Source organism: Sorex fumeus, unplaced genomic scaffold (genome assembly GCF_029834395.1).
Source record: "Sorex fumeus unplaced genomic scaffold, SorFum_2.1 ptg000044l, whole genome shotgun sequence".
Lineage (NCBI taxonomy): Eukaryota > Metazoa > Chordata > Mammalia > Eulipotyphla > Soricidae > Sorex > Sorex fumeus.
Window position 1 is genome coordinate 68269085 of NW_026606101.1, and position 13724 is coordinate 68282808.

Below are 13724 nucleotides of genomic sequence, written 5' to 3' on the forward strand. Positions count from 1 at the left end.
CCTCTGTGAAAAATTCCTTCAGGGCTGGAGGGAGAGTATAGTGGGCAGTGCACTGGCCTTCCACGCAGCTGACCCAGGTTCCATCCCTGGCCACTGGTTCCCTGAGCTCGACAGGAGTGATGCCGAGTACAGAGCCAGAAGAGGCCCCCCAAAAATGAAATGACGGGAAGGAAGGGGATGGGAGAGGAGAGGAAGGAAGTGGAAGGGTAGAGGAGTGGGGAGGGGGGAAGGAAGGAAATATTCCTTTACAGCCTCTGGATTAGGGGGTCCGCAGCACCCTCACTAGAAACAAAACTCCCACCACAGCCTTTTCCACGGGAAGAGCTCGGTTTCAAACTCAGTTCTTCGTACTGTAGACATCTGCTAAGACCCTGGGTTCACACCTGTCCCAACAGATGCAGAAGATGGTGTACGACACCAAAAACTTCCATGCTAGTCACTGGAACACATTCTTCCCTAGGGCTCTGATCTAGGTGAGAGCAGGACCCGGTGCTGGGCACTTCTGTGACTTTAAGGAAGATCTGCCCGTCATTCCGCTTCTGCCAGAAACGAAGCAGAACGCTGCAGGAATGAGAAGCCTAAGCGGGGGCGTTATCTGCCTGGCCGCCCGCCGGGAAGGGCTGTGCGCTCACCCGGAGTTGTACTCCTTCAGCCAGTTCAGAAGGGCGTCTTTGTTGAAGGCGGCAGCGGCAGCCACGTTGCTGCTGTTCAGCTGAATGTCAGCGATGGTTTCCGAGGTGCTCACGACCTCGATGAGGCCAGAGCGGTCTCCGGTTGCTAAGCAGCCGTAAGGCAGCATCCTGGAAGGCACGAAGGTCACGTGAGTACACAATCCACAAGGTAGTAACTGAGCACACTTTTCAACTAAAGTGAGCATCTTTGTCAAAAGGGGTGTTAGTGTCAAACAGGAAGGTACGAATTCTGCCTTCTGTTGGGAAGTCAGTCTCTTGGGTCAACAGATTAAAAAATTTACTAGAATGTAACTGCCGGCTAAATGCATACTTTTTATCTAGCTAGTCAAGGCAATAGAACATCTTATTTATGCATACAGGCAGAGTAAGCTGCATAGAAAATAAAGGTATTTCATTTTTCGTTTGCTTTTGTTTTCTGGGGTCACACCCAGCTGTGCTCAGGGCTTCTTTCTTTCTCTGGGCTCAGGGATCACTGCTGAAAATATTTCACCTTCACTTTCAATTTGGGGGGAGTTAACCACCCTTTATGCAGCATCTAACAGGAGCCACATACAGACACTTTCGACACTGCCCTGGAACATGGCACCTTCATCTGCCTAGTTGCTTTAAAGTCATTGTGACTGCACCACTGGCCAAGCAAGTGAAAACAGAGATAGACAAATGGGACTATCTTAAACTAAGAAGCTTCTGCACCTCCAAAGAAACAGTGACCAAAATACAAAGACAGTCTACAGAATGGGAAAGAATATTTGCTGAATACACATCTGACAAGGGGTTGATATCAAGGATATACAAAGTACTGGCTGAACTCCACAAGAAGAAAACATCCAACCCCATCAAAAACTGGGGCGACAAAATGAACAGAAACTTTCCCAAAGAAGAAATCCAAATGGCTAAAAGGCACATGAGAAAATGCTCTACACCATTAATCATCAGGGAGATGCAGATCAAAACAACAATGAGATATCATTTCACAACACAGACTCTGGCCCACATCCAAAAGAACAAAAGCAACTGGTATTGGCACGGATGTGGCGAGAAAGGGACACTCCTTCACTGCTGGTGGGAATGCCAACTGGTTCAGCCCTTTTGGGAAACAGTATGGACGATCCTCAAAAAATTAGAAATTGAGCTCCCATTTGATCCAACAATACCACTCCTGGGAATATATCCCAAATAGGCAAAAAAGTATAGTCGAAGTGACATCTACACTTGTGTGTTTATTGCAACACTGTTTACAATAGCTAGAATCTGGAAAAAACTTGAGTGCCCGAGGAGAGATGACTGGTTAAAGAAACTTTGGTACATCTACACAATGGAGTACTATGCAGCTGTTAGAAAAGATGAAGTCATGAAATTTATATACAAGTGGTACTACATGGAAAGTATCATGCTAAGCGAAATGAGTCAGAAAGAGAGGGACAGACATAGAAAGACTGCATTCATCTGGGGAATATAAAGTAATAAAATAGGAGACTAACACCCAAGAATAGCCGAGATAAGTACCAGGAGGATTACTCCATGGCTTTGAGGCCAGTAGCACACACTAGGGGGAAAGGCAGCTCAGATAGAGAAGGGAACACCAAATAAAGGATGTTGGGAGGTTCCTCTCAGGATGGGAGATGTGTGATGAGAGTAGACTACAGACCAAACATGATTGCTACTCAATGTCTCTTTTGCAAACCACAGCACCCAAAAGGAGAGAGACAACAAAAGGGAATGCCCTGCCACAGAGGTAGGGTGGGATGGAGGAGATGGGGGGTGGGTGGGATACTGGGATCAGTGGTGGTGGAGAATGGGCACTGGTGGAGGGATGGGTATTCAATCATTGTATAACTGAAACCCAAGCACAAAAATTTGTAAGTCTACAACTGTACCTCATGGTGTTTCACTAATAAAAATTTAAGGAAAAAAAATGAATAAAGTCATCGTGACTGGCTTGTTCAAGTCCGGGTTCTCCCTGAACATGTATCTCCGTGTCTTCTTCTTTGCTTATTTTTTACTCTGGAGAAGCCTGTGTTCTCTCTTGAATGTGTGCTTCTCCTTTCTCTCCCTTTACATCTTTCTCAATAAGTTTCATAAAAACTTTCATGCTACACACACACACACACACACACACACACACACACACACTATCTTAGAGTCTTTCTTTCCCATCCAATGTTTATTACCTACCTTGGGATATACATAGTCTAGTACTTCTCAGTTTCTCCCACCACCTGAATCCAAGTTATAGTCCATTATTCAAGAGTTTGCTAACATGTATCTACGGGTCTGAGACGGCTCACGGCACATGCCCTACGGCTATGACAATGGTTTGAATCCCTGCGTCCCTGTACCATAGTATGGTCCCCTGAGCACTGCTAGGAGTAAGTCCTGAGCAAAGCCAGTGTCCCCCTTCCAAAAAAAAGAAAAAGACCAACATTAATTAGTCTCCCTTTTCTCACATGACAGTCTTTTCTAAAGGCATTAGCTACACAATCCATTTCAAGTACATCAACAACTTCTCTATCAAAAATTCTTCAATGGCCTTCCATTCTAGATGGCGGCTTTGCATGTTTCATAGGGACCTTGAAAGTGGTCCTTTCCACCAACAATTTTATTATTTTATGCTTCTTTAAGTACTTTCCTAACTCTAGAAATAGAAGATGGGGAGCACAGTTATCAAACTATAGACTAGTAGTCTGAACTGGCATGAAGTTGCTTTGCATCTTTATTACTAATTTCTCTCTCCTTCAAAAACAATGTCCACACTCCAAGAAAGGCAGCAACGGCGCATGAAAGTTTCTTCCCATCACCCCGGCCTCATGGTGACAGAACATGGGAAATCCCGTATGGCCCAGCCAAGCACACAGTCGCTCACTTTCCTGCATTTCTTGCCACCCCACTTCCAGCCCCAACTGGGCAAAAGTTCAACAACTTCCTCTGCAAAAGCTGGCGAGGATGAAAGCACTCAGTGTCAGGGGGATGCACTGCTCACAGTGGGAAGGAAAAAACACTCTTGTCCGAGTGACAGTTTACAGAAATAGTGCTGGGGACAAACATGTGGTATCCTGATAGGATGGCGGGGAAGGCATTTGCCTAGCATGAAGCCTACAGGGGTTTGATCCCCGGCATCCCATAGGTCACCTGAGCAACGCCAGGAGTGATTCTTGAGTGCAGAGTCAGGAGTAACCCCTGCGCATCACTGGGTGTGACCCAAGAGGAAAAAAAAAATCAAATGGGAGAACACATGAATCACAAATTCTATGAGCAACCGAAGAACCAGTAAACTTGATGACAGTCAAGTATCCAATCAGAGAACGGAAGAATGAAGAGAACGGAGAGTCTCAAGAATAGTGGTGCACCAGCAAGCATGCAGGAAGTATCAACGGGAAGCCTCAAGAAGGGAGAGGGGCAGGTCTCTATGCCCACACCCAGACACTCTGAGGGGGAGACACCATACGCAGCACTGCTCAGGGATGAAACTCAGCCCATGCAGAAAACACAGCAGGAGATGCCACCCTCGCCCCCCCAAATTCACCAGAAGCCTCACCGGAGATCCAGCCCAGCTTCTTTCCAGAGTAAGTCCATCAGGCGCAGCATCTGGAGCGTCAGCATATCTTGTCGTAAGTCTAAAGGGGGGAAACTGCTTCATTAGAGCACTGCACTGGAGCACTGTCCTCCCGTTGTTCATCGATTTGCTCAAGCAGGCACCAGGAACATCTCACAACAAACTGTTATTAACCAACAAACCTCATACTTAACATAATAAATATTAGCAATTTTAAATTTAAATAAATGTGACCAAGTATTAAAATTGGGGGTGTGTGTATGGTACATTTCCAATTTTATTCTGTCTGAATTAGCTCGAAATACTGTTAGGCATGAATAATTATCTACTGATGTTATTAGGTATAGAATAGAAAGCACTCATAAGGAAGCTGGAGCGACAGCACAGCGGGTACGGCATTTGCCTTGCACTCGGCCGACATGGCCAACCCGGATTTGATTCCTCCGCCCCTCCTGGAGAGCCCGGCAAGCTACCGAGAGTATCTCGCCCACTTGGCAAAGCCTGGCAAGCTCCCCATGACGTATGCCAAAAACAGTAACAACAAGCCTCACAATTCGTTGCTGTAATTCTCATGAACATCGAGATCCTGATGCTCTGTAACTTTTATTTATTTTTTGCTTTTTGGGTCACACCTGGCGATGCTCAGGGCTCACTCCTGGCTCTGCGCTCAGGAATTACCCCTGGCAGTGCTCAGGGGACCATACAGGATGCTGGGAATCGAACCCAGGTCGGCTGCGTGCAAGGCAAACATCCTACCCGCTGTGCCATCACTCCAGCCCCTGCTCTGTAACTTTTAAGTGAGTTGCATGTTGTCATACACCCCCCAGAGGCAGCGGGCAGGACTGTAATCTGGGTAGTCTAAATACTTGAGAGGTTTATCCTTTATAAAGTACTGGGTCAGTGACATGTATTAATCAAAATGCAAAACAATGAGGGTAGCGTCAAAACTGCTATTCTAGAAACATGTGTGAAACTTTCTTATTACGTGTATTTCAAATGCTCTCTGACGGACCAGAGAGGCATATGGCAGCTAAAGCAATGCCCGTGCAAGGCAGACCCCAGTTCAATCGGCAGTGATGAACATGATTCCCTAAATGCAGCCCTGGGTCACCCCTGAGTGGAGCCTGGAATGGCCCCAGGGCACCAACAGGTGTGGCTGGTAAAGCAACCAAAAAATCCCCGGTTGGAAAGAGATATGCAGCGGGCAGGGCGCCTGCCTTGCACAGGGTCAGCCTGAGTTCAATGCCTGCACCCATATGGATCCCTGAGCACCACCAGGAGTGAGCCCTCAGTGTGGGGCCAGGAGTGAGTAAGCCCTAAGTGCTGACTGGTGTGACCCCCAAATCAACCCAAATCCTCTCATATTTCACAAGATTTTAAACAAAGTAGTACACTTTGTCCTCTGGGAAAGTGGGGAGAGGCTTATTAGAACAATGTATGGAAAAGAAACTACACAATTAATTTCCCAGCAGGAGAAAAAAGGGATTTGGGACAGGCCCCATTTCTTGCGTCTTGGCCGCCACCTGTCACACACTTACACAACCCCGTTCAGACAAAGTCAGCTGAAAACAAACGAGAGACGCCAGGGGGCAGGGCCCTGTGGAACCCATACGCACCATCGCCGTTCTTGAAGATGACTCCGACCGAATCCTCGCCGAACACCTTGTTGTTGTACACCAGCCACAAGGGCTTCATCTTGGAATCCATGTACTTGCACTTCTCAACGCTGAAACCAAGCAAGGGGACACGGGTCACTGCGATTTCGAGACACCTGACAACCTTCCTTGGCAGGCCTCGAGCCACGGGACTGCCTATTCAAGGCAGAAATGATGCATCTCCTCTCGGGATGCAGGGAGGCAGCAGAGAGGCCCTGCTTACCAACTGACGCAGAAAACCCCATCCCGTCTACCTGCAATGCTCCCTTAAGTCCATGCTAGTCCATGCTACTAGATGGGGCGAACTGAAGTGACGCCATCTCACCAAAATACAGTTCGGAATAGAAATTTGCTCCTGACTCCTTTTTTTTTGAGTGGAGGGGTTACACCTGGCAATGCACAGGGTTTACTCCTGGCTTTGCACTCAGAAATTACTCCTGCTCAGGAGACCATGTGGGATGTTGGGAATCGAACCCGGGTCGGCCGCATGCAAGGCAAACACCCTATTCGCTGTGCTATCACACAAGGGCTCCACCTTGAGGAGCTGAAACACCACTCACTCCCTAGGCGGCCTCTACGAGCGAGGGGAACCTCCCCCCCTTCCTCACAGCCACTCACTAGAGCTCCGAGAGGATCACGCAGGGGTTGAGCGGCGACTGCAGGTCAGACAGGGCCTCGCGGTAGGCGCTCTGCTTTAGGCAGGTGTGCATGGCTTCTTTCCCCTTGGCTCGGTTCAGCTTCACGGCATTCAGTTTGATCAAACTATTCAGAGTTTTTAGTTTATTGAGAGCTTCAACCTGAAAGTAAGTTTCCCCGCCACCAACATGAGTTTAGGATTAAAAACGATGTGCAGGACGACGCTGCCATACGAGCCTATGGAGTGCTAGTCCCCCTGGCCCCGCGCCCCCTGCATACACGATGGTTGCCCGGTGGAAAAGAGCCCGGCTTCAGATAAGCAAAAAACTCACTTTTTATATCACTTGTTACTTAAACCAATGATTTTCACCTTTAAAAAAAAAACCACTTTCTTAAATAAAATCAGGGAGAAAAGATTTATTCTTAAATAAAATCGGGGAGTAAAGGAAGCTAGTCCATGTAAGAAGGACAGAATGAAGTGCTGCTGCAAAATGTGTTAGTCTACAACTGTACCTCATGGTGTTTCACTAATTAAAAAAAAAAAAAAGATTATCTCAGTAAGAGGCCCCCTGAAGGAATGGGAGCCTTGGCCCAGAAATGGGTACAAGGGAACTTTCTGGGCAAAAGAAACTTTTTTTTTTTTTGAAACCCTCTTGTGCACTTGACTGTGTGTCAGAGACCTCAGAGAAATTATTCCTAATCAAAATATGGACAGAAAAATACATATGCGGAAAGGGTGAGATTCAGAGGCAGACAGAAAGTGTGAGGAAGTGGTTGGTGAGATGGCCCAAGTCTTAGGAAAATAAAACATGTTCCTAGGCGTGAAAAAAAAAAAAGAATGAGGTGCTGGGGTCGGGGCTAACGTGGCAGCGCACAGGCCTCGTCTACGTGAGATCCAGGTCCAATCCCCAATACCACGTGACCTCCCGGAACCTCCTGATTGTGAACCCAATGACAACTTCTTAAAAAGATGAAACAAGCTACTTTCATTTCCTGACATTCATATTCTTTTCGTATGTTATTCCCTCCCAAGTGCCCTCTTCTCCTCATTATTGTTGATATTCTACCGCAAAGACTGAAGGCTACACGTATGTCAAAACTCCTCAGGTCACTGAGTAATAGAACTTTCTTCTGAAGTCTTCCAGTTCACTGACTGGCTCCAGGATATGGTTCTGGAAGATCGAATATCTTAGCTTGGTGTCAAGCTCAGTCTAAATCAAATGGGAGGGGCCGGAGCAATAGTACAGTGGGCAGGGCGTTTGCCTTGCAGGCAGCTGACCTGGGTTCAATCCCCGGCATCCCATATGGTCCCCCGAGCACTGCCAGGAGTGATTCCTGAGTGCAGAGCCAGGAGGAACCCCTGAGTGTGGCTGTGTGTGACCCAAAAGGGAAAAAAAAAGAAATCAAATTGGAGAACACATGAATTACAAATTCTATGTAACTGGGAAGAGTGACTCAGGGACACAAAGTGCAGGGTCCAGGGGTGGGGGACCACCCTGAGGGCTACACTCAGCAAGTTTCTGGCACGGCGTTACTTTACATACCATTTTTTTTTAGTAACATTCAATTGACTTTCTCATGCTAAGTCTGTTGAAAGTTTATTATTCCCGCGCCCCCCTTTTGTTGGTTTTGCTTTGTTCTGGGGGCCATAAGCAGCAATGATCAGGGCTTACGCCTCACCCCAGCACTTACTCCTGGCGGTGCTCGGGAGACCATCTGGGTGCGGGGACCCCATCTCGGCAGGCCACACACAAGGTGCAGGCCTTCCCACTGCATGCGCTCTCTAGTCCCTGAAAGTTTATTTTTATTGACTTTTTTTCCTTTTTGAGTCACACCTGGCAATGCTCAGGGGTTACCCCTGGCTCTGCACTCAGGAATCACTCCCGGTGGTGCTCGGGGGACACTGTATGGGATGGTGGGGATCGAACCCAGGTCAGCTGTGGCAAGGCAAACGCCCTGCCTGCTGTACTATCGCTCCGGCCCCCCAAAATGTACTTCTTGACTTAAACTTTGCTTAGACATTCATTCCTCAGGCGCACCTACTAAAATCTCTGTGAAATAATACAATGGAAGAAAAAGGCAATGAGTTGATTCATCAAATATGATGTGGCCAATAATATATCGATATAATCGATTATTATGAGCAGGAGGGTGGGAGCAGTCATACCTGTTTGGACAGCACTTTCATGTACCCGACGCTGCCCCGGCAGTAGGCTTCAAGGATGACCCCGAACTGGACTGAGACGGCGGGAATGTGCACTTCAGACCTGCAGAAAGTCGGGCCTGTTAAAGGGCTGGCAGCTACTGCAGGTCTCTGAATAGCAACCGTGACCAGCCATCTGCTACACGGAAAGGCTTTGGAAGGCCAATGGCGAAAGGGCAGGCCCCGTTCCCCTGCGCATAATTACTAGTGAGACGGCAACTTCCCAATTATTTCTGTTGCAGCAGTTTCAGGGTTGGGGGTGGTGGTTGCAGGGTGGAGGGTGTCCTGAGCTGGGCCACACCTCGTGGTAGTGACTCTGTTCAGGAGTGATCCCTCAGGTGGTGCTCGGGGGCCCACAGGAGTAAGCCCTCAATTCCTTTCAACTCTGGTCACAAAAAGACTGTGTACACATGAAACGATGTTGGAGCACCTTCTTTTGCTATTCCAGGAGAAATCCAACAACAAAGACCAAGAGACTGGAGGTGGGCAGTGGAGCAGGGTCTGGCAGCAGGACCCCGGCACCCCGGCGGTTCACCCAAACCACCATGGGACCCGGCACGGCCCCTCTGAAAAAGTGGTAGTAAAGAAAGAACTGGGTGAGAAAAGACCAGTTAAAAACAAGCAAGAATGATGACAGGATAAACAGCCAGAAAGAGAACCCCTAAAATGAACATATTACGGAGCTTATTTTCTTTAATGGGTTTAGTCAAAAAAGAAGTGTTTTTCAGCACTCTGAGATTTGTTCGTTTCAGTCAGTACTTTAGCCCAAAGGAGCTGTATGTGGTGCTGAGGATCGAACCTGGGTTGGCTGGGTGTGAGACAAGCAACTAACCCACAGTACTCTGCAGCCCTTTCAAACTTTACCCAACAGAGATGTTGGTTGATGGGTTCTGGAGGGGAGGGGATCTGGGGGATGGGGGGTTGGGGCCACACCCAGCTATACTAAGGGTTTACTCCTAACTCTGTCTGCCAAGGGGCTCAGGGAACCACACTGGAGTGGCCAGAAATCAAACCCACAAGGGCTGTTTGCAAGCAAGCACCTTACCCCCTGCACTGTCGCCAGCCCAGATGGCATCATCACACACAGATTTTGGAAGAACTAAGTCTGTTTTTAGTCCAAACACATTAACACAGTAAACACACATAGCACTATCTTGGTAGTTTGAGTTAAAAATGGAGGAGAGAGAGAGAGAGAGAGGGACAGAGACTGAGACAGAGAAGAAAGGGCCTGCATGGAGACAGACTTGGGATGGGAGGGTTGGCAGAAGGAAAACTGGGGACACTAGTGATGGGAAATTTACACCGGTGGAGGGATGGTGTTGGAACATTATATGACTGAGACCCGACCATGAACAGCTCTGTATCTCACGATGACTCAATTTAAAAAAGGAAAAAAAAAAAAAAACCTGAAGGAGGTCCCTAGTTTCTGGGGCACACTGGTGGTGGGAAATGAATACTGGTGAAGGGCAGATGTCGGAACACTGTATAACTGAAACCCAATCATGAACAACTTTGAAACTGTGTATCTCACGGTGATTCAACATAAATAAATAAAAATCAAGGAGGTAAGGAAGGGACACTTACATCAATAACTCTGCCAGAGCATGAACATTGGGTATTTGAGTGAGAAATATGAAAAGACAAGGAGTATGAATGGCACGCATAGCTCAGAAACAAACTGCTTTGTTCATCGTCCTGAATTCTGCAGGTTTAATATTCACTCCAGCATGAGACAGACTCAAAGTGAACTCACCGGAGGTGCCAGAAGAGGAACTGCCCTATCCTGCGGTTGGCCAGGGCTCTCTCTAGCAGGAATCTAGAGAGGGCACAGTCCAGAAAAGGCTCATACTTTAAAACTTGCACCAGCTGCAAAAGATATTGGGAGAGTTCTTCATCACTAAAAGAAAAAAGACAGAGTCAGTCACTCAACAATCGCTGCCGTGCAGATCCTGTCACCAAACCCATCCCCGATCTACTGATGCATAACGGCTCCGGGGGTCAGGCCTGTGCCATGTTTACCCCAAGGAGGCCACAGGAAAGCGTCACGGGAGAAACTGAGGGTGCTAGAGGAGTGGACGGGAGCAGAAAGAGCCAAGAGCAGCCAGGTGGGACATTTTATTCAACTGACGGTGTGTCTGCAGACAGTCCCGCGTGGCAATGAGGTCATATACTCTGGGCCCTGGAGTGCTAGCGAGTACAGCCGGCAGGGTACTGGCCTTGCACATGTCCCATCTGGGCTCAATCCCCGACATCCCAGATGTTTCACCAAGCCCTGCCAGGAGTGATCCCTGAACACAAAGCCAGGGGCTGGAGCGATAGCACAGTGGGTAGGGCGTTTGCCTTGCACTCAGCCAACCCGGGTTCGATTCCCAGCATCCCATATGGTCCCCTGAGCACCGCCAGGAGTAATTCCTGAGTGCAGAGCCAGGTGTAACCCCTGTGCATCTCCAGGTATGACCCAAAATGCAACAACAATAACAAAAAGTTGAACACAGAGCAAGGAGTAAGGCCTGAACACTGCTGGATGTGACCCCAAAAACAAAAAAAAATAAAGTTGCGTACTCTGATTCTGTTTTCTATGTTACTGAAAGGGTTAAGTACTTAGTCAACCAATCAGCATTTTTGGGGTGTGGGTTGTTGTCTGGGACACACCCAGCAGTGCTCAGGGCTCTGAGCTCAGGGATCACCTCTGGTGGGGTTGTGGAGAACTAAATGAGGTGTCGGGAATTGAACCTGGGTTGGCTGCTCACAAGGCACGTGCCTTCACTTCTGTAACTACAGCTCTGCCTAAACAGCTTTTCAAAATAAAGATTCTATTGATACTTCAGCAATTTATTTTCCTTTCCTCTCATAACTGTTAAATAATTCCTTTTCCCCCTGATGATCAATGAAAAATAAAAGTCCTAATTTCAAATAGTTTGAAGGAGAAGGAAAACAAGAGTGTTTTATTGGTAAGTGGGAACTGATTCACTGAATAATGTAGCACGATACTGCAATGGGCTGAGCTGAATGAAGCTTAGTGGCTCTCTATTCTGTGTCCATCTCTAAACTACTCACAAGTACATAAATACACTCCCAGTCACGCACGATGTCACTGCCAAGCCCTTGACTTGCTGACTACAATCTGGGTGATTAATTAATCATTAAGAAAACAGTCTATTGGGGCAGGGGTTGGGATTTGGGATGGAAACATCTGAAATATGGTGGTGGGAAGGTGTAATGTTGGTGAGATTGGTGTTTGAATATTAAATGTAATAAAATGTGAACTACTTTATAAAATAAAAAAAATTTTTTTAAAAGAAAGAAAGAAAGAAAACAGTCTAAGACGAATCTGAAACCGAAGCAAAGAGTAATGCTTGATCATTTGATACCCCGTTACTCATCAATGTGCTCGAGCGGGCACCAGTAACGTCTCCATCCCTGCTGCATGCTAGCGTAGCCCAATGGCATCTGCTCATTCTAGGAATATGAAGAGCCTCAAACCGATCATTCAGGGTCTTGACGAAGAAGTCTGACCATCTCGTAGGTGGGCGTCCACGTGATCTTTTGACGTCCCTTGGAATCTAGTCAGTAATGGCTCTAGTCCAGCAGTCATCTCTAAATCTCATTATGTGTCCAGCCCATCTGATTTTTGATGTCTTGGCAAATGAGACAGCATCCCTGATTCTTGAGCATTGACGGAGATCGGAACTCCAGATTCTATCTCTCATTTGAGTGAAGTGTGATACTTTAAGCATAGCTCGTTCGATTCCTCTTTGAGAGACCCAAATAGCGTTCCCATCCTGTTTTCGTAGGGCCCAGGTCTCTGAGGCATATGTTAATGCGGGAAGAACAGTGGAATCGAAGAGATGTGCCACCAACTGCCGTGTAACCCCAACAATGGCCAGGATCCAAAGATTATCACACCAAGCTACCGGAAGAGAACAAAGCAGAATCTCCTACCCCGTGCCTGACTGTCCTCACCGAAAGCTGAAGACCTCCAGGACCCAGCCAAAGTCATTCTGAGACCACTCTCCACACGCCTGAACGAGCCTCATGCATAAAGGAACCGGCAGAGGAACCCAGGTGTGTGGGACCCGGGGCTGAGATCTCCAAGCCTACACGGTTTGGGACTAGACCTTCCAGTAGTTAGACAGTTACACCCACCAACTGCCTTGTAACCCCAACAATGACCAGGATCCAAAGATTATCACACGAGGCTGCCAAAATGAAGAAAGACAAAAATGATTGTCTATACTTTCAATGCATATACGCTGGCATCTGAAGTATCCATCGAGGACCTGATGGTACAAGCACAAAAGATCAAGTATGACATCATTGGTCTGACCGATATGAGAAGGCATCAATCACATCACGCTGTTTTCAACACTGGAGAAGAACTGTTCCTTGAAAAATGTGACAAAAGAGGCATCGGTGGTGTCGGTACCCTTGTCAACACAAACTTAGCCATGAGCATTGATTCATTCGTATGCCTAACAACCCAAATTGGATGATTACACTTGAATTGATGGGGCTCACTGCCAGCAGTTTCTATCTTTGTTGTCTATGCACCAACATCCAATTATGGTGAAGGAGAAATTGAGAAGTTCTACATAGATCTGGAGAAGTTCTATAAAGAAGAGCACACCTTCTACAAGATCATTGTCAGTGATTTTAATGCCAAGATAGGACCAAGAAGATCAGCCAATGAACTCCACATCGGGACCCATGGCCTAGAATGGAACGAACGACTGTCTGAGTTCATCATGTCAACCATGGTAGCTCACAGTTCCAAACGGCCGAATCTAAACGTTGGACATGGGAGTCTTGACGGTTTTGCCTGACTGATGTTGCTGTTGTCCCAAAATTCCAAACGGGATCAGACCACCATCTCCTCCGCGCAAAATTCTACTTCACAGAGCGGGGAGAAAGGAATGCAAAGTTTAAGAAGAGAACTCTCAGAACGACCACCAACTGGGAGCTCTTTGGCTCTGTTGCGGCAACAT

At 47.3% G+C, this 13724-nt stretch overlaps 1 protein-coding gene across 1 annotated transcript in view; it reads right to left on the minus strand.

Annotated features, from left to right (window-relative positions):
- The window catches only part of PIK3CB (phosphatidylinositol-4,5-bisphosphate 3-kinase catalytic subunit beta), a 104399-nt gene that overhangs the window by 9216 nt on the left and 81459 nt on the right, over nucleotides 1–13724 (minus strand). Inside the window, exons 15-20 of the mRNA XM_056122091.1 lie at nucleotides 10493–10636; nucleotides 8704–8803; nucleotides 6519–6697; nucleotides 5862–5971; nucleotides 4228–4306; nucleotides 633–800 (exon numbers count right to left, since the gene is read on the minus strand). Of these exons, the coding sequence (XP_055978066.1) occupies nucleotides 633–800; nucleotides 4228–4306; nucleotides 5862–5971; nucleotides 6519–6697; nucleotides 8704–8803; nucleotides 10493–10636 (780 nt within the window). The remainder of the gene's footprint in view (nucleotides 1–632; nucleotides 801–4227; nucleotides 4307–5861; nucleotides 5972–6518; nucleotides 6698–8703; nucleotides 8804–10492; nucleotides 10637–13724) is intronic.